Here is a 21,237-nt window from a genome sequence, read left to right on the forward strand (position 1 = left end):
ATTTTATATAAAATCTGAAAAACAGAATAAAGTAAAAACGTTAAAAGTAATTACAAACAAACACCATAAAATACCATGTAAACAATAAAATAAAGTATGTAGTCAATAAATTAAATCGAAATAAATTTAGATAAAACATTATGGCAAATTGCATAGTAAGTTTAGTATCTTTTAAATATTGATCTAATTTAATCTTGAGACTACAACAAAAACTAAAACATGGAATCATCCAAAAATACTTATCAAGTATCAGCTTAAATAAACAATAAAACAATATTATTTTTTATTAATAACCATAAACATTTTCTTTGTACAATCAGTGACCACACAAATGCAAACCTGCCTTAAAATTCAGTTTAGAATCGATTTAGTATCACTTATATATTTATATACACACACACACATATATATTTTATTTCAATTTACATTTTTGCAAGTAACAATTCTTTTTATTTGTTTCAGTTTTACTTAAGTAAAATAAACCAGGCACTTTACATTGTGTTTAAAAGCACAATCACATATCCATAAATAATCATTAGCAGAGAAAAACAGAATATTATGAATTTCTTATACATTTTTGTGAGAAAGAAGTTTATTTAATCTTCAGATTGACTAAATTAGATTCAATAATTAGATTTTTATGCGCTTAATGTGATAATGGTCAAACAATAGTTAGAACAAGCTGTTTTGATACTTTTTTATTGCAATTTAATTTGCAATTAATGGATGTGTTCTAATGATTTACAGTTTATGATACATGGGATGATAAATTATAGATTGTCTGAAGACATGAACGCTATATTCAGAATTGGTCACTCAACATTTCTGCAATGTAAAAACACAATGTGCAGGAAATGTTACAAAGTAAAAACATGCAGCAAATGCAAGGTGCTTTGACATTCATTAAAAACAAAAACAGACAACAAACCGCATAAAACAAAAGTACATATGAGATAAAAGCAAGTTTGACTTTAAACAATCAACTTAGTTTAGAAACTGATGTTTGTAAAGATTATTTGTTATACGTTAGAATGAATAAAAGCGTGACATCAAACTGACATCTAACAATCACCTGAGCTCAAAGAGTCTTTGGCTGTGACTTTGATCATGTCACATCAAACAAAAGTAAGAAAGTGAAAATAAAAGTGGTAAAACTGAGTAAAATGCCAGATATGTGACTGTGGACAATGTTTGAAACAATAGTTGACAACTTCAGAGATTAGTTCTGAGATTTTTTTTTTCACGACACGCATATCAAACGTCCAGTGATGTTGAGAATGGTAAAACCACAACAGCACCACTAGAATAAAATATGCCAGGGTAAAACCTGTTAAAAATGGCCAGGATGACATTTTACCACAAAATAAAAAATTTAAAAATAAAATTTAAAAAAATAAGTTTTAGGACTTAATGATTTTTCTTTTCTACTCTTTTCTTTTGGCATTGTGACACTATCTTGATATTTTTTCCCCATAAGCCCATTTGTCAAAATCTCACTACAAAAATGGAAATAATAATAATTATTAAAAAAAGGACAACATATATCAAGTTGGTAAAGTATTTTTATATCATGGTAGTACATCCTTATTTGTACAATCTATTAAAAAATTACTATAAAGTGAAGCACTACTACAAATAACTCCAACCAAAAAATTAAAATAAAAGATACATGTCCAGATACATTATGGTAATGAGAATATGAATGGAAATTAAATAATAATAATAAAAAAGCCTAAATAATAGTCCTAAAACAAGAAAATTTCTTAACAAAATGTTTTTTTTTCTTTTCTTTTGATTTTGGGGTAAAATGTGACCTGGATATATTTCCATGACACAGAATAAAAAATAAATAAAAAATCCTAACATATACTCTGAATAAGCTTACGTGCATACTAACCACTAGTATGTATGAAATCGTAGTCAACATCAAGTGTTTCTTCACAAAGCGTTTCTCTGCTGAACTACAAATATGTGCGGATGGATCGCCAATTCAAAAACCACTGAAATGACACAATCCTCCCATAACCTTCATGCACAATGCAAAAGCAGTTGCTGAATGTTTTTCAGTGTTCCACCCATCCAGAGAGAATGTCTTCCAACCCATTTAATAGCTATCATAAAAACTGCGCACAACAAAGTGCTTTTGTCGTCAAACAAGAGTCGTACGATATAAAAAACAAGTCTGTTTTCCTCCACGTCCACTTAAAAGCAGCCTCAGCTCAGGCATTTTGTTCATTTGGGGTGTTTATATAACAGTTCGGGGGTATTTTTGGTTCTACGACGAAGCCCTTGATTTGTTCGGTTTGGACAGTTCGGTTAATTATTCGTTAGAGCCGCCTCTGTCTTCAGCGAATCCTCTTTATGCTTCAAAGCCTCGATCACGGCCATCTCTTTAGCTTCCTTCTTCTGGTTCCTGGCCTCAAACTGCAACCTGCCAGGACAAAGAGAGACACGGCACATTTGCATATGTTTGTAACATTTCACGTGAGCGATGTTTTCACGTTTTGCTCGTATTGTCCCACAAACCTGTTCTCAATGATTCTCTGCACGATGACGTCGGTGGTCAGATTGTTGCCGCTGTCCAGGAAGTGGAAAATACCTCTCTTCTTCGGCTCCTGCGAAGAGAGACAATGGGTAAAAAATGGGTTTTTATGGAAGAGAAGATCATCGAGAGATGAATATTCGGAGACTTTACTCACAGCGTAAGGGTCTGTCCTGTCTGTGTCAGGAAACACTTCGGTTTTCCCATGACACACCAGATCTATCTACAACCAGAAAAAATAAACATGAATCAGGTTTTTTCCATTAGTAATTTTGTTGTGCATTTGTCATATTTAGTAGTTTTTGGTTTTTATATATATATATATATATATATATATACGTCTGTGTGTGTGTGTGTGTCATTTCAGATTTAAACTAAGTTAAACAAAATTACAATGAATTAGAATGAAATATATTTAAGCTTTTAATTTTAGTTTCAGTTTTAGTTGACCATGACCTTGGTTGAGACACATTTAGATCAGATAATTGTCAGATATTTTTTATCAGTTATTAAAAAGTTATATTATAATATCAACACAGTGTGAACAAGAACAGTGTTCAAACCAAAATGTAAACAGTTACAATTAGTAGTTACAATTAAAATTATGTATCAAAATATTTCAGTGTACAACAGAAAATATGGATTATGAACTTAAAAAAAAGAAAAGAAAGATAGATAAGTAGAGCATAAGCATTCATATCTTTATTAGAGCTCTACTCATTATTTTTTAATTAAGCAGACAATAGCAGATTTTTTTTTTCATTCTTTTTTCAGTGCCAAATGTCCATATATATAAAATTTAATTAAGTTAAGCTGTTTCGATTTTATTTAAAAAAAAAAAAATTAAATATAAAAACCAATAAGCCTACATTTATATTTACAAAAACAACATTTTTCCCATCAGGACAGAAAATGTCCCAAGCACTCTTTTTAGTTAAACTATAAAGCACGGCTGAACTCTCTGTAACTGTCTGAGGGTTTGTGGGTAAAGAGGCGAGCAGTAAATCTCTAGATTGTTCCCGAAGTAGGACAACACAGAATTGCTGAAATAGTGTTCAGTCACTAAAGCCTTTGAGTTTGGCTGCTGTCCCAGAGCTGTACACAACACACACACACACACACAGAGCTTTATATCTCAATAACAGTGTGTGAATCACACAAACCACGTTCTCTTTACACTCAAAGCCTCTTATTGTGTTATTGTGTCTGGAAGCGGGTTACACCAAAACTAGATTTGTATTCTCTACAATGAATTAACAATGTGAACCGGTTTAGTACTGTACCTTAAAGTGATCCAGAAGATCTTTTCCTACTGCGTACGGAGCCCCGATCACAACCTCTGACACGTACTGAAGAAAAAAGAATCACAAGACCGTTATCCAAGGCCTAAATGGAAGATTGATTATAAACTAAACTCAAAGTTCTACAGTAGATACTTTAAGTTCTAAAGTTCTAAACGGTCTAGGTTCTTCTTTCTTCAAGTTGTAATTTTCTTTAGATTCTAAGTTCTTCAAGCTCATAAAGTCCTTGAAGTTCTAATTTCTTTAAAATGTACATTTTCAGAGTTCTCTAAGTTCTTAAGTTCTTAATTATCTAGGTTCTACTTTCTCTATGTCTAGTCTAAGTTTTACATTCTCTAATTTTTTTGTGATTCTAATTACCTTAAATTGTAAATTCTCAGAGTTCTAAGTTCTACATTGTCTAGGTTCTACATGGTCAAACTTATCATTTCTTCATATAAAGTTTTCAGAGTTTTCCTAGCTCACACATTTCTCTAGCTCTATAGTTCTAAGTTCCCCAAGTTTTACATTCTCTAATTTCAATTCTAATTTCCTTAATTTGTAAATTCTCAGTTATCTAAATTCTACATCGTCTAGGTTCTACATTCTCTAACTTATAATTTCTTCATACAAATTTTTGTTGATCTAAATTCTTTTTGTTCTCAGAGTTATAAAATCATACATTGTCTAGGTTCTACAATCTCTATCTTTTAATTTCATTAGGTTTTAAGTTCTCAGGGTTCTACAAATTCAAAGTTCTCCAGTTCTGTTTTTTTCAGCAAGTTCTCCAGGTTCTATGTTCTTTACGTTCTCTAAGTTCTAAAAGTTTTACATTCTCATTGTTCTCCAGTTCTAAGTTCACCATGTTCCTCAAGTGCTACAATTCTATGGTTCCCTAAATTCAAAGTTCTTGGATTAAGCATTCCAAATCAGCCAAAGTTCTAAATCTTAAAGCCAAATGAAACATCCCATCATTCAGCAGTTTTCAGAAAGGAATGCATGTGTGGTTTGCACTGATATTACAGTGTGAGGGAGGTCTGGAGTTTCACTGCATGTTTCTGATATCGGCAGCTCAATGTGGGTTCTGTCTGAATGCAACGTCATGCTTTAGGTATGCTGGTATGTGCCTGATCCATGAGAGTTTGTGTGCTGTGGATGAATGAGAGGGTTTGTAAACTTGAATATGGTTTGGATTAACTCAAGGCGTGAGATTTTTAATAGGCGTCTCATAAGTATGCAGTACAAATGAACTTTTATCGCTGCTTGTGATATCTGTTCTCCTAACCTTGAGATGTTTCTTAATGTTTCTTCCCAGTTTCTTCCCTCATCCTCCCTTTTTTGTACTATATAACTCCCTGTCTCTGAATACAATGGCCCATTGTTTTTAAACAAGAGCGTCAGGAATACAAAAACAATGTGCGACATGATAAATGGGATTGAAGGAGACAGTAAATTACACACAATCCAAAGAAATGACTGGAGGAGGCAGTAATTTATGCAAAATGCTAAGAAAAGATTGGAGGAGATGGTAATTTATGCAAACTGCCAATAAATTATTAAAGGCTGCAGTAAGTTTGGCGCACGTTTATGCGAAACACAGAAAAAATGACTCGAGGCGGCGTTAGTTATGCACTTACTCGGCAAGCCAGCACACTCAAAGTTCTCTCATGAATATTCATGATGGGGTAGTTCTTTCCTTTGTAGCGGTTCACTTCCTACAAAACAATAAAAGAAATATAATTCATAAACATAACAATAACATTTACTAAACATTAAAATCACACACTGCTATAATTCACACTAGTCACTAACACAATTACAGACCCACTAAGATGCACTTACCAAAGGTTTACGGTATGTCACTAACAAATGGTCTAAAATTTGCACTAAAATGGTAAATCTTGATAACACAATGTTGAGCAACTATAGACAAATATCAAATCTTCCTTTCATAGGTAAGATTATTGAAAAGGTAGTTTTTAATCAGCTGAACAACTACTTAAACTCAAATGGATACCTGGACAATTTTCAATCTGGTTTCCGACCGCATCACAGCACAGAGACCACGCTTATTGAGATCATAAATGATATTCGCTTCAATTCTGATTCTGGCAAAATATCAGTGCTGGTACTAGATCTTAGTGCTGCGTTTGACACTGTTGATCATAACATACTTCTAGAGAGACTGGAAAACTGGGTCGGGCTTTCTGGGATGGTACTCCAAATGGTTCAGGTCATACTTAGAAGGAAGAAGTTATTATGTGATTATAGGAGAGCATAAGTCTAAGTGGACGTCCATGACATGCGGAGTCCCACAAAGCTCAATTCTTGCACCGCTCTTGTTTAGCCTATACATGCTCCCACTAAGTCAAATAATGAGAAAGAACCAAATTGCTTATCACAGCTATGCTGATGATACCCAGATTTACCTAGCCTTATCTCCAAATGACTATAGCCCCATTGACTCCCTCTGCCAATGCATTGATGAAATAAACAGTTGGATGTGCCAGAACTTTCTTCAGTTAAACAAGGAGAAAACTGAAGTCATTGCATTTGGAAACAAAGATGAAGTTCTCAAGGTGAATGCATACCTTGACTCTAGGGGTCAAACAACTAAAAATCAAGTCAAAAATCTTGTGGTGATTCTGGAGACAGACCTTAGTTTTAGTAGTCATGTCAAAGCAGTAACTAAATCAGCATACTATCATCTCAAAAACATTGCAAGAATTAGATGTTTTGTGTCCAGTCAAGACTTGGAGAAACTTGTTCATGCCTTTATCACCAGCAGGGTGGATTATTGTAATGGTCTCCTTCCAAAGAAGACCATTAGACAGCTGCAGCTCATCCAGAACGCTGCTGCCAGGATTCTGACTAGAACCAGAATATCGGAGCATATCACACCAGTCCTCAGGTCCTTACACTGGCTTCCAGTTACATTTAGGATTGATTTTAAAGTACTTTTACTCATTTACAAATCACTCAATGGCCTAGGACCTAAATACATTGCAGATATGCTCACTGAATATAAACCTAACAGACCACTCAGATCATTAGGCAACCGCCCACAGTTGGAACCAGCTTCCAGAAGAGATCAGATGTGCTAAAACATTAGCCACATTTAAATCCAGACTCAAAACTCATCTGTTTAGCTGTGCATTTGTCAAATGAGCACTGTGCTACGTCCTAACTGATTGCACTATGTATAATCATTTTCTATTCTTAACTGTTGTACATTTTTTTTAATGACTTTTCGCTTCCTTTTATGTAAAGCACTTTGAATTACCACGGTGTATGAAATGTGCTATATAAATAAACTTGCCTTGCCTAAAATTTAGCCATTTTAAAACTATTCACAATTCAAATTTTGTCACTTAGGTCTTGTAGTAGTAATATAATGTACCACAGTTTCACTGTAGTAACCATACCTGTAATGCATATGGTATTTTGCATTTTAGGGAACTTAAACACATGTTTCCCCTGAGGCAAAGAAGTTCAAAAACTCTGTAAAACAGGTTTGCATGTCGTCATGCCGAGGCTGTGACTTTGAACTTCCTTTTCTCTGGTTCACATGAGGTTTTCTGTCTGATCAAAGTTTATCACAAGAATTAAAAACAGCTTGTTATAGCAAATTTTGCCCTTTCGACAATCACCACGAGGGAGGAGAGGTCTGTAAAATCTCATAAAACGTTTGTTTTTAAGAAACACACCTGGTCAAAGTGCAGTCCGACAATGACGTAAGGTTTCTTTGCATATTTGTGAACAGTCTCGAGGAATTCCACGTGACCGATATCTATACGGGTCATATAGTCAAGGCCAAAACAAAAGCATAACAGGTGTTCCCAAACTGTAAACTGAAATTTTCATGACTTTTCCTAGCTTTCTGGATGTCTTCAGAAGCAAAGAGTGGAGTGGCATGTTTCTAAAAGGATACGGAAGAGGTCGAAAGCTCCGGCCACATAAATAATTGTGTCTCCCGGCTGTGGTTCTTTTCCTGAGGCGAACTGGATGATCTTCTGAGACGTCTGCAGGAACTGAGAGACACCAGTCCAAGGGCTGTGCCCTTTAGGACCCTGAGGAGAACAGATACATGAGACATTTTTGCATTTGCAAATGCCAGAATATTCAAATAAACAACATCTATTCGTTTTTTTCCCTCATGCACCACATATAAACTTCAGGTTATGTACAGTATGTTCCCTAACTGGAATTCAAAGCAACATGAAAGCAACATTCAAAGCAATTCAGAAAAAAGAACCGAAACTCAGCGTACGGCTGCCTCACAGACATGTGAAATAGACTATATCTATAGAAAGTTTAAAATGTCTACTTTTAAACAAACTAATTCAAAAACAAATATTTCCTGATTATTGTAATCTGAATGAAGGTTGCATTTCTCTCTAAAGGCCTGTCCAGTAGGCTACTCTGGAGATGAGAGATAATTAATAAATAATTAAAATATCTCCAATACATTCATAATCATTAGGCGACTTTTGCCTGTGCTTGGTGGCAACCTTTATACATGTGCTTGAGCGTGGAATTGAAGCTCATTGGATTATTAGCTTTAATATAAACATGCGATTAGTTAATAATGACTTAAGTGAATGACTAGTTAAGTTGTTGGGGGTGTTACATCCCTAGGATGTATGTATATAAAAACTCTTGGTTGAAGTGTGTGTTCCCGTCCCTTTGGGTGTGGTTATGTTTCCCCTTTGTGCTCTCTTTCTCACTCTGCTTGTTTGGCAGTTGTAATTGCCACAGGTGATGATCATCAGAGTGTGCTGCTACAAGAGCAGAGTGAACGCTACTGGAGAAGGTTCATTCCTCCCCTGCTCCAGAATTATGCTGGGTGTTGTTTCAACCTTTGTCTTTTGAGTGTGGTGCAAACGTTGAACAGCTCTTGTTTGTTACAAGTGTACTCCTGTTGGGCTGATACTAGACCGGTAGTGTGTCTACTTTTTCTTAAGTTCTGTGTTAAGGTATTAGAAGGTATTGTACTTTGCTTTATGATTAAGTGGGAAACTGTAGGGAGAGGGTGCCATTTTATGTTGGTGTTCCTGTTTATTCCTGTGTTTTTGGTTAGTGAGGGAGTTGAGGAAAGCTTTTGTTGTTGTTTTTCTTTTCTTTTACCCATAGGTTATTTAGTACTCCTCCTGTTAGCTATCTGTTGTTTTGTTTGTTATTTTGGCCAGGCCCTCTCCTGAAGACATTTATTGTTCCCATGATCCTTGCTTTCTAAATAAGTTGTTTAAGTTTGTCAAAGCTAAGTGGTTGTCATATTTCTGGGGCAGAGGACTGGGGTGACTCCTCCTCGTTTTTATTAATTTCTTTCTTGTTTTCGTTAAACCTGTTACTCCCACTCCCCAACCCTAGACTGGGGAAAGGGATCGTAACAGGGGCATCCCTATTAAATACCAGCTAGACGTCTCTGTTAAAGTTTTTAAAGCACTTTAGCTACGCGTTTCCATTATAGGATAAATTTCGTTTTCAGAACTGTCACGTCCGTAATGGAGAGATGTCTGTCCGTAACATTGATTTTTCCTCTGAAACACAAAAATGAATTTATTTAAATAAAAAAAATTGCCTATGAAGGCTATACAGGGTTGCTGCAGGATTTTTAAGCTCAAATTTAAGACTTTTTAAGACCTTTTTTAAGACCTGCACAAATAAAATGAATACCATATGAGCAGGGTAGGGCAATGTCTATGGTAAACTGTAAAATGAATGTAAAAAGCATGATTTACAGTTCAGATAGAAGTTTTCACGAAACAAAAAGTTTTATAAAATTATACACGTTACATTTCAGCCTTTAAACCATTTTTTAAGAAAATGGATGAGTCAAAAGTATTAATTATATTAATTTAAACAATTATCAATAAATTATTATATGTGACCCTAGACCACAAAACCAGTCTTAAGTCGCTGGGGTATATTTGTAGCAATAGCCAACAATACATTGTATGGGTCAAAATGATTGATTTTTCTTTTATGCCAAAAATCATTAGGACATTAACCCTTTAAAACCTAAGGGTAAAATAGGTCATTTTCACACATTTTGTTTATTTGACTGTAAAATTCTAACAGAATGTGCTATTTTTAAGTGCAAGGTGTCTTTTTTTTCAGAAAACAAATGGCTTTCCAAAAAGTACAGTTTTTGACCATTAATCTTGTGTTTTGAGTTTGTGAACAGAATTTAAATAGACAAAAATAAAAAAAACGGAATTTTTTTTTTTATTATTATTTAGAAAAAAAGAGAAAAATCATGATCGAAATAATCCAATGTAAAGATCGTGAAGATATTTTGTAAATTTCCTACTGTAAATATATCAAAAGTAAATTTTTGATTAGTAATATGCATTGCTAAGAACTTCATTTGGACAACTTTAAAGGCGATTTTGTCAATATTTAGATTTTTTTGCACCCTCAGATTCCAGATTTTCAAATAGTTGTACCTCGGCCAAATATTGTCCGATCCTAACAAACCATACATCAATGGAAAGCTAATTTAGATGATGTATAAATCTAAATTTTGAAAAATTGACACTTAAGACTGGTTTTGTGGTCCAGGGTCACATATTAATTAAATAACATACAAACACATTTTAGTGTTTAGATTTATTAATAAATAAAAAAAAAAAACAGAATACAAAAAGATTAGAAAAGCTAGTGTTAGTTTTTTTTTTTTCTTTTTTTTTAAAGAATAGAATTAGAATAGAGAGAGGTGTGACGTTATTCATTCTCTCTTACATTCTTTTTGGCTCATTAAAAATTAATCTTGCTGCCACGTTCTGGATTAATTGTAAAGGTTTGATAGAACTGGCTGGAAGACCTGACACAATACATACATGCAAAAAATAAATAAATAAAATAAAGTAATAATAAAAAAATTAAAAAAACCTATAGGGTCCTAGAAATCCAGTTCTGAAACTACAGCCTCCGGCTACTCACAACAACAGCCCTATTGAACATGCAGATTCATTCTCTGCCAGCAGGAGGCGCTTTCGAACGGTTTCCGCGGTAACGGCAGAACACAAGGCAAGGCAGCACCAGACTTTGAAACGTGCAGCACTCATATTTTATTTATAGCCTTTTGAAGTTTAATCGTCACATAAAGCTGTATCTCGATTCTGGTCTGTACCCAAATGTAAGACCTCTTGAAATCATAATTAAGACAATTTAAGACTTTTTATGACCTTAAATTTGCTAAAGTAAATTTAAGACCTTTTAAGACTTTTTAAGGACCTGCGGGAACCCTGCTATATTTTACGTTGTGAATAGCCAACCCTTTCCATCCGGCAGATATTGCTTCTGGGCTGTGCATTGTAAAATCACAGAACGTCTACAAATAGGCCCAAGTTGTCTCCCAAAAACTCTGGTCTTTTTTTTTTTTTTTGTCACGTCCGTAACGCATGTGTATCTTATTTTCCACATCATTTATAGACTGATACTTTACTGATGTCTGGACTCTATTTTCAGTGGTTTAGAAAAATATAAAAGTGAAAGTGTCATGTGGCCAAGTACGGTGACCCATACTCGGAATTTGTGCTCTGCATTTAACCCATCTAAAGTGCACACACACAGCAGTGAGCACACACACACCTGGAGCAGTGGGACCATTTATGCTGCAGTGCCTGGGGAGCAGTTTGGGGTTCGGTGCCTTGCTATTGAGGCATTGTGGTATTGAGGGTGGAGAGAGTGCTGTACATTCACTCCCCCACCTAACCCGCAACCTTTGGATTACGAGTCCGACTCTCTAACCATTAGGCCACGACTTCCCCAAAGAGATGGCCCCAATATAGCTACTGGTAATGAATACATTCTATGAGAATGTGTGTTTCAGATTTTGACTCCAAATGTCACGTCCATAATCTTTGAATACTTGATTGTTTTTGTTCAAAATTGTGATGCACATTTTCAAAACTGTTTTTGTGAATGTTCATTAGCTACTGGTATAATTGTGTGCTCCACATTGTCATCGTATGATTGTAATGTCCCGTTTATAGAGAGATATAAAATATATTGGGTAGAACTGAGTTAAGTGTATTGATCCGGCCCTCTGCAACTTGGGAAAATTAATTGCCCACCCTTGATGTAGATGGAAATAATGTAGGTAAGCCCTGACCTCTAGTGGTCAAACCTGAATATGACAGCAGATTACAATATACATTTAAAAATATGAATCTGCTAAGAAGCAGATCTACTCACCTTCCCAAAGTTATCTGTGTGGAGCTGGTAGGCTGTGTTATCCTGAGACAGAGAGGAGAATATGAATCAGGGACTGACAGAAAGTCTTTACGTAACTCTTATCTAATCTACACACACAATCAACGATAAAGTATACTCACAACGTTACTGTGATGTGATTTCGTTAACAGGAGCATACGACCCACTAGGTCTGTCGTAGACACTCCCTGCGTGCGTTTGCATTCCCTTTAGATGAAAAAAAACCACGCATGGCAACCGTTACACACACCCTTGGGTCAAAATTCAGTGGTGTGGCGCAGGTGTATGTCTGAGGCCCATTGGACTTTACCTGTATCGACCCATTCTCTTCACTTCGTCGTATGTATCTTTGCCGTCCACGGTCAATGTGATGTCATCTAGCAAAATATATGATATTATCACAGATTCAATTGAATTTTGGTACAATTTTAACTATTTTGAAAGAAGCATATCATCTAAAACGGGTTATTCCTTCAATGTACAAATTACTATGCCGACACACCAAGGAAGGATGATAACTACGACTAAAAATTTAAATAATTGTTATAATCCACTCTAATAGAGATGTCCACACCACAAACTATAACAATAACAACACAGAGGAGCGATAGCCTTAGAACCACTGTCAGAACTATTTTATCCAGCTGATAAATGATACAAATATTGACAGCCACTCAGAATCCATCCTGATTTAAAAAGCATTTAAAGTGGTTATCAGCCACTGGTGTGGACACCAATATAGCTATCGTTACAGTTTTTTTTATAGTTATTGCTCTTGGTGGGAACAGGTCTTTAAACACCAAGATCATTTACTCAAAATAAACTCTAAAAATATATGTTGTTTAGAAACAGCCATGAATAGCATAAGGCTGCATATGTTAATTTTGTATTAATGTCATGTTAATATTATATTTAGCACAAAAAATGCCTATGCAGTAACTACAGTTGACCTGATATATAAACTAATGTGCATTTTATGAGCGAAAAGGAACTGTAGCAAACACAGGCTGTTCAATTCTAAGAATCAAAGAGGATGAAAATGCTTATGAAAAACTAAATTCTGACCATTTGGGATGAAAATAAGTGTAGTTCAAGGAATAAAATTCAGCAAAACTGTAAGATACAGCATCTTTAAAAATATTAAAATGATTAATATGGCTATAAGTGTCTAAAGGATCCCCTCACCTCCGTGCACGCAGAAATCACAGTTGTACTTGTCCAGCGTCTCCAGCGTAGTAACATACGGTGCCCCTTCTACAATCTCATCCACCCACTTTGTGGCCCGTATCATTTTATAACGCTCGGCCTGCGTGAAGACCGGTGGACCCTTGTGCTTGGCTATTTCCTCTGAACGTGAAAAAAAAGATAAATGATAATTTTTTCAGTTTATATATTACAGTGACTTTATGTGAAGGTTTGAAATTGTGAAGCATACCGTCTGTATGTACTCCTACTATGAGATAATCTCCCATCGCTTTGGCCTGTCGTAATTGGTTAGAGTGACCATAGTGAACCATGTCATAGCTGTGGAGACACATGTGGACTTTAGATACAGGGTCAAGAAAACATGACCTCCGTTTAAAAAAAACCCCACACAGGTGATGTAATGAATAACTGTTTTAATAACAGCTAAATGAAAGGCTGTATACACAGCTGTAACTAGAGACGGGTGGGTTATATAACCACCACGAGCCCTTTCCCCTAGTAATATCATTAGCTGGGTCGATGGGATTACATGGGGATATAGTCTCCAATTCCCTTTCCCATGATCCTTTGCTGGGCCCCACATTTCACACAGTGTGTTATTTATAACTGCAGTTATTTCATCACTCGTAATTGAATGCTGCGGTTAAATGAACTGGAAGAATAGCTCATCTTTAAACATGAAGGGTGTCAGTTCTGCACCTTTGTGAACTATAGGCGCAGGTATGAGAAACAGGTAATACGAGTTATAGAGTTCCCATATCATAGGCCTAGTTCTCAGAAATCACACGATCCCTTAACTTTTGAATCTCCACTGCAGTGGTATGCCAATATTTGTTTATATACTATTATAGTATTAATTCATCAATTTAAATTAGCTATTGTTTTTATATTTCCAGCTTTAATTTTAGTCTTTTTTTTTTTTATATTTCTATAAAGCTTTAATTACTTTTTATTTCAGTTGTAGTTTTATTTCTTTTAAATCCTTCAACTTAAAGTTCAACAAAGTTTTTCATCTAATATTTATTTTATTTCAGTATTTATTTCATTATTATTTATTTTAAGGTGTCCTTGTTACACGTGTTACATTTACTATTGTAATAATAAATTATGCATAAGGGTAGTTGATGTATCAATGTGTCCTATGGTGTGACGGAAAAATGTAAAAAAAAAAAAAAAAACTCTAACATTGAAGATTAACCTCTCTCATGCTATTTGTAACCCTAAGAATAAAGATACATTTTTCTCGTGTTATTTGTATGATAAGTTTTTTTTTCTCTCTACATTTTTGCTATTTCACACCATAGGACACAGTCCAATTTTTATTTGTCAACTACCCATAATTACATATGAGCAACCCTAAGCCAACCCTAAACCTAACCATAAAGTAATTACATGTAGTTAATTAATATTACTCAGTATTTAAATGTATAACTACAATGTAACAAGGACACCTTAAAATTAAGTGTAACCCACACTTTCTAATTATGAAATACTACATTTCTGATAATTCCTCAAGCCTATTTACTACACTAAAAAAAATAGTACCATGGTATTAGGTACTAGATTTTTGGACAGAAATACAAACTATGGTAATACCCTATTTTTTGGACACTTTGATAATACCCTGATTTTCAACATGCATGCCATGGTATTCTTAAAATACCATGCTGTACCATATAAATACCATGGTACTTCTATATAAAATAATCGTTCGATTCCATGGAAACTATCAAAGTACCATAAATATCGTACTACTATGTTTTTTGCACATGTACTGTGGTAATACCATGGTATTTTTCAAATACAATGTAAAAACAATGAATGAGGCAACCGTTAAGTATCATAGCGTAGAAGTATCACGCATTAATTTTAGTACCATGGTATATTTTAAATTACCACAGTAATATGATGTGACGCTATAATCATACCATGGTGCCGATAAAGTACTTAACGTTATGTATCCCGAGGTTCTTCCAAGAGTGTCATAGTAAGACAAACAAGGTCCTTCTTGTCGGTAATTATAAAGTAACTTAACGTACCATGGTAAATATTAAAACACCATGGTAAAACGATCCCAGTGCAACTATACTACTTCTTTTGTTGAATTCTAACATTATAAGACTCGACTTTGCTGCTTTTATATGCTGTAGAGATGCAGTGCACATATAACCGTCTGTGTACTCACCAGCCGTCACACCACACCCGGATCACCCGCTTCCTCTTCTCCGGGCTGTGGCTCGAGGAGCTCGGCTCTGCCTTGTCCTCCTCCTCCTCCACCGCATGGCTTCCGTTCCTGATCATGTTTTTAACGCGTGTAAAGTCTCCGAGCAGACGTTATAAACGGCTGGAACACTCAGTGTTGATATGAATGACACCGCTGCGACTCGACGTCCTTCCAGAAACCTAGAGAGGATTTGCGTAATTGACGTTGATGACGCAGCACGCAAACAGCACGCGTTCTTACGATGCCCCGCCCCCTTAGGAAGTGACTCCGGGCGAAACTCCCATGAAAGAAAAAAGAGTGAGCCTGCGTCCCAGTGTGCATACTATCCATCCTAAATTCTATGTGACATTAGTAATTTTCAATACTATTTAGGGCAGACAGGGTGGATAGTATGCACATTGGGACGCAGAGTGAATATCTTTAGTGTTTTGAGTTTCGTTACACACGCTATAAACTGCACAAGAAAGTGTTTTTCTTAGTTGCAAAATAGTTTTGTTTTTTTTGCAAAAAAAAAGAAAGAAAAAAAACTAAATCCTGCTCTTTTCAAAAACATAACTATTATTAAAATGTTTAATAGCTTGTAAATAGTTTTTGAATTTCAATACAGACCATCTAAATTGCACAGTATTGAAGTGGTGGTAATTTGTTTCATTAATATTATTTTTATTGAATATTTACTACATCTCTCTTTCATTTCAGATGTTTTCCGATCAATTAAAAAAATATATAATATATGAATATAATATTCAAAAATATTTTCTTAAATAACTTTTTTCTTTCCTTCCTTCTTTCTCTTTCATCTCAGATGTTATTCTCTGATCAGTTGCAAAAACATATATATTTTTGAGTAATTTTATATTATTTGTTATATTTATTTTCTTTTGATTTTTCTGATGAATTGCAAAGAAAAAAAAACATTCTAAAGTTTATTCAGTAATAATATATACTTTCTTAATTCTTTCTTTCATCTCAGATGTTTTTCTCTGATCAACTGCGAAAAAAATATATATTTTTGAGTATTTGAAAATATTATTTTTATATTTATGTTTTTTAAATATATTATTTACTTTTTTCTGATCAATTGCGAAGAGAGAAATAAATATTTTATTAAAATATTTGAAAAGATGTTTGATACTTCACAGATTCAACTGCTTGAACCAATATGAGCAAAATTACGTCATAATAGTTGGCAAAATCTGAAAATAAACAAAAATACCTGTTTATATAAATTTGTACAAAAAAAAGCATTAGCAAATGCAGCCATATCACCCTGCAGCCCAAGGCCGGTTGCCCATGGAAGCTAAGCAGGGCTGAGCCTGGTCAGTACCTGGATGGGAGACCTCCTGGGAAAACTAGGTTGCTGTTGGAAGAGGTGTTAGTGAGACCAGCAGGGGGTGCTCACCCTGTGGCCTGTGTGGGTCCTAATGCCCCAGTATAGTGATGGGGACACTATACTGTAAAAAAGCACTGTCTTTCGGATGAGATGTTAAAACCGAGGTCCTGACTCTCTGTGGTCATTAAAAATCCCATGACACGCATTGTAAAAGAGTAGGGGTGTCCTGGCCAAATTCCTGCCACTGGCCCTTGTCAATCATGGCCTCCCAATAATCCCCATCCGCTCTATGACTCTCTCTCCTCTCCACCTGTAGCTGGTGTGTGGTGAGCGCACTGGCGCCAATGTCCTGTGGCTGCCGTCGCATCATCCAAGTGGATGCTGCACACTGGTGGTGGTTGAGGAGAGACCCCCCAACATGATTGTAAAGCGCTTTGGGTGTATTGCAATACACAATAAAGCGCTATATAAATGCCTCATTCATTCAAATGTATTTTACTTAATATAGGAATCTTGCTATTTTCAGAAATATAACTATTGTTTTATTATAACCATAAAATCCTTACATAAATAACTTCAATAAACTTCTATGGTTTGCACATACAATAAACTAAATCTGCAAACGCATGTATTGTTATAGACATCCTTTAGGTGGAGCTATAGGTACAACAACAGGCTCGGGTGAAATATGAAAAAGTTTATTTTGCAGAGTAAGACACCATTTCTATGGCACTTTGATACAGTGGTGGCACACGTAAAATTGCACTTTTTTACCTGAGTGTTTAGTGCATTTACCTGAGTTTGTTTTTATCGCACACATAGAAAATAGTTCAAAACTATAGAAAAATATTTCTTTTTCTCTCATCACAACTCACATGATGTTCTTTAACACTAAGGGAAAATAAATAACAACCACAGTGCTCAGAGGTTTTTAAAAAAATAAAATAAAATGGCTTTTGATTTCAAGAGTTGTTTCCATTTTGCCTGCAAGCGATATGGCTTTCATTCATTTTGATGATCGAATCCCCTTCAGGATCCAAATTTAAGCTCTTGCAGGGAAGCCCTCTGGTTCCTCATTGATTTCCGCCACGTTTGCCACTAGAAAAGACAATAACCACATAAAACGTCCTTAAAATACACCCATATGTTTTTCTTGTACTGATTAGCATTCATATATCTTTAGCATATCTGTGTTGTTAGCCACTAGAGAGGACTTTACCTTGTCCCTGAGGTCTTAGAGTTCATCACCCATTGTAAATACTCCTTGGCAGCAATGCTGTCCAAGACCTTGTTGACGTCACTGGTAAAACTGCCGTCTACATGCCTCCTGTGCAGCAAATTTGCCCCTCTGTTGTCTGCAACACTGCGCATAAGCGATAAACATCTTGTCAGCATGTGTACATGACACTTTTTCAAAGTTTAAACTCATTTAAGAAGCAGTTAGCAGGCTTTCGTCAAGTTTAGCACAGTTTAGCTTTTAGCATGTAGCATGTAGCCTGTAAGTCTGTGAGAAAGTTTGTAGTAGCAGTTAGTTTTGTGATGTTTGGTTATAATTAGCATCTTTGCAGGATTTTGAAGTATTTGTTTGATTAGCACAGAAGCAGAAGACATTAGCAGAGAAAGATAACCAGAAGCACACAGCCTGGTTTCAGCGCTATTTATTAGCATTAGCATTTGGCAGTGAGGTTGGACAGGGTGCGTTAGAAAAGAGACAGATTTTGGGCAGGAGAAAGCGTGGTGAAGCAGTCAGTTTTCTCTCTCGCACACTCATTCTTTTTCTTTATTTCCATCTCTTTCACACTCTATAAGGCACTGAAGGTGGGACTAGAAGCGCGGAGGCCTACTCTTGCTTGGGCTGTCCGGATTTTAGCCACGCCACAAAGTTCTGTTCCGCCTGGTCCTGCAGGTAGGAGCTGACGTCGCTGGTGTAGGTTCCCTCAGCGTGACGTTTGGCCGAACCACTGGCAGAAAAAAAGAGAGTTTATGTGAGAAATAATTCAAGTAATGTGTGAATTTGAGCTACTTAACTCTGTTAGAGTTAGGGCTTTAAATAAAATACTATACATGGAGGGGTGAGAACCAGAAGGGCGTAAGCGACATTTTTGGTGAAATGTAGATATATATATATCAAATGAAAGCTCTTAATGAGCTCTTTCTACTGGCAAAAGTACTGTCATCCATGAGTGTACAAATGTTTATTATAAACAATTGAAATCAGTACATAAAGTCAGATCAAACTATTTTTGTTTTGGCTCTCCTATAAAGTTGAAATGTTACGCCTTCCTGGTTCTCACCCCTCGATATACTATATGCTATTTATAATATATGTAGTATTTTACACTATACTATAAAATACTAATATATATATATATATATATATATATATATATATATATATATATATACACTCAAGTCTGTAAGTGTTAGTCCTTCAAATAAAATACGATAATATATATAGTTTTTAAATCTATTATTATTATTATTATATAATTAATTATATTATATGATATGATATATACATATTTATAAATATCACAATAAATATTAAATATTATGTGTAAATTGTATTTTTATATAAAACAATTCTAAAAATAAAATTCTAAAATCATAAAATTCAATATAATACTCATATAATTATTGTATTATTTACATAATTATTGCATTATATTGTTTAATTTTTATAATATTATAAGTAAAATATTATAAACTAATCTATGTAACATACATAACATACATCTAGTATTACATATAGTATAACATACATATACTATTATATTACAGTTTTATAATATAAATATTAATAAATATAACTGATATTGTACTACTGTTTATATACATTTTACAGTATTTACAGAAGGTTTTTATATACAGTATATTCATATATGTGTGTATGCTATACATTGTATATTGTTTTAATATTTTACTTATATAATTATTATATTTTATTTTTATATTATATATATATAAATATATACATAGAAATACAATATACATTATATAAAAATATACTACACAGATTATTTTATATATTTCTATATATTGTCAGTATATAAGTTAATTAGATGGATGTGATAACGTGTTCTGTAACATATTTTAAGCTTCCTTATGCTAAATATCTTCCTATATATATATAGTTTTTTATTTTAGTAAGTATATACAGAATTTTATATATTTAGTTTGTTTTATTCTTATTCTTATTTAATTTGATACATTTTGATACATTCTATTAAAAAACAGGATGTTTTTTATTTGATTTGTTAATATGTCAATTTTTTTCTTTTACACCAAATGTTGGATCATTTTTAGATTTTTAAACAATTCTGTATATAACCTCATACTATAATTGAACATACCCGTTTCTCTTCGAGTTCATGAGCCACTGAACAAAGTCTTGCGCTCTCCTGGTCTCCAAGTATTTGCTGTAGTCGTTGGAGAAAGTTCCCTCAGAATGTCTCTTCGCAGTCGTGAATCCCTGACCTCGCGCCAGCATACCTTCTACCGTCTCTGTGCTGCACGACGAGATGATATGGGAGTGTTACATTACGTAAACTGACCAAAACGATGCCCACATTTACAAATAAAGTCCTCCAAAAGCTAAAATCTGGCGTACTAGGAAATCATTGCTCAGAAACACACTATAAAGGACATGAAACACCATAAAAGGCCATTTCTCCAACCTTGTGTTGTCGTCTTGCAGTGGGACGCAGATGCTGTTTTGAACAAAGAGGAGCAGAAGAAGACCAGCGAGATATTGGACGCCTTTCATTTTGAGAGCTTCTTTCAGTTCTGAACACACACGTTCTGTAAAAATGAGAGAAAAAACACTTTTGAAACCAACCGAACATCTACAAGCCTTTGAGTCTCTCACAGAGGTCCTTCAACTTACCAATGGATGGAAGAGTTGAGTGTGTTTGGATCTTCTCCTTGCTCTTCTCCTGCTGGTTTCGTGGCCTCTTCTCAATGCTCTGGGTCTTATATAGTCGGTCCAGGTGGGCCGTCCCGTCTCAGCAGCCCACACACACACGTACATGTGCGTTCAGATCCATTAGTGTCAGTCCATTACCCGCTCTGGATGAAACCGCTCGTGTTTGCTTAAAGAGAGAGATGTGCCAAAGTACCTCCAGATAAGAGCCGTCCTGGAGGTGTGAGACAGCAGGATGGAGGCTTTCGCAAATAAACCCAGAGAAAAATAACGCGCCAAGTGCTACTGTAGGCAAAAATCAAGAGAGGAGACGGATACTCTGTCCATGAGAACGTGACAAACTGACTTTTCATGTGTTTTTTAGTTTTAGTATCTTGTGTCCAACCCAGGATGCTTTGCACTCACAATCAGTTCGATTTGATTAACAAAAACTATTTCAATGCAATATTAATATGTCAATGACAACTTTGTGTAAACAAAACTGTTGGACAAAGTTTCTTCATATATATA

General features: G+C 34.9%; 2 protein-coding genes across 2 annotated transcripts; both read right to left on the bottom strand.

The window, feature by feature from the left end:
* Positions 1-398: 398 nt before the first annotated feature.
* pcyt2 (phosphate cytidylyltransferase 2, ethanolamine) lies at positions 399-15,674 on the bottom strand. The gene is made up of 13 exons (XM_058761285.1): positions 15,434-15,674; positions 13,478-13,566; positions 13,228-13,389; positions 12,353-12,419; positions 12,165-12,249; positions 12,025-12,066; positions 7,754-7,892; positions 7,530-7,612; positions 5,460-5,537; positions 3,826-3,891; positions 2,700-2,765; positions 2,527-2,615; positions 399-2,431 (listed from the first exon to the last, which is right to left on the bottom strand). Exons 1-13 carry the CDS (start codon positions 15,547-15,549, stop codon positions 2,317-2,319), a joined length of 1,197 nt encoding a protein of 398 aa, XP_058617268.1. The 5' UTR covers positions 15,550-15,674; the 3' UTR covers positions 399-2,316.
* Positions 15,675-17,516: 1,842 nt separating this feature from the next.
* gcga (glucagon a) lies at positions 17,517-21,050 on the bottom strand. Its single transcript, XM_058761100.1, has 6 exons — positions 20,692-21,050; positions 20,483-20,606; positions 20,159-20,314; positions 18,650-18,766; positions 18,025-18,168; positions 17,517-17,903 (listed from the first exon to the last, which is right to left on the bottom strand). The coding sequence occupies exons 2-6, from the start codon at positions 20,569-20,571 to the stop codon at positions 17,879-17,881; spliced, it is 531 nt and encodes a 176-aa protein (XP_058617083.1). The 5' UTR covers positions 20,572-20,606; positions 20,692-21,050; the 3' UTR covers positions 17,517-17,878.
* Between the last annotated feature and the right edge of the window lie 187 nt (positions 21,051-21,237).

Source organism: Onychostoma macrolepis, chromosome 22 (assembly GCF_012432095.1).
Source record: "Onychostoma macrolepis isolate SWU-2019 chromosome 22, ASM1243209v1, whole genome shotgun sequence".
Classification (NCBI taxonomy): domain Eukaryota; kingdom Metazoa; phylum Chordata; class Actinopteri; order Cypriniformes; family Cyprinidae; genus Onychostoma; species Onychostoma macrolepis.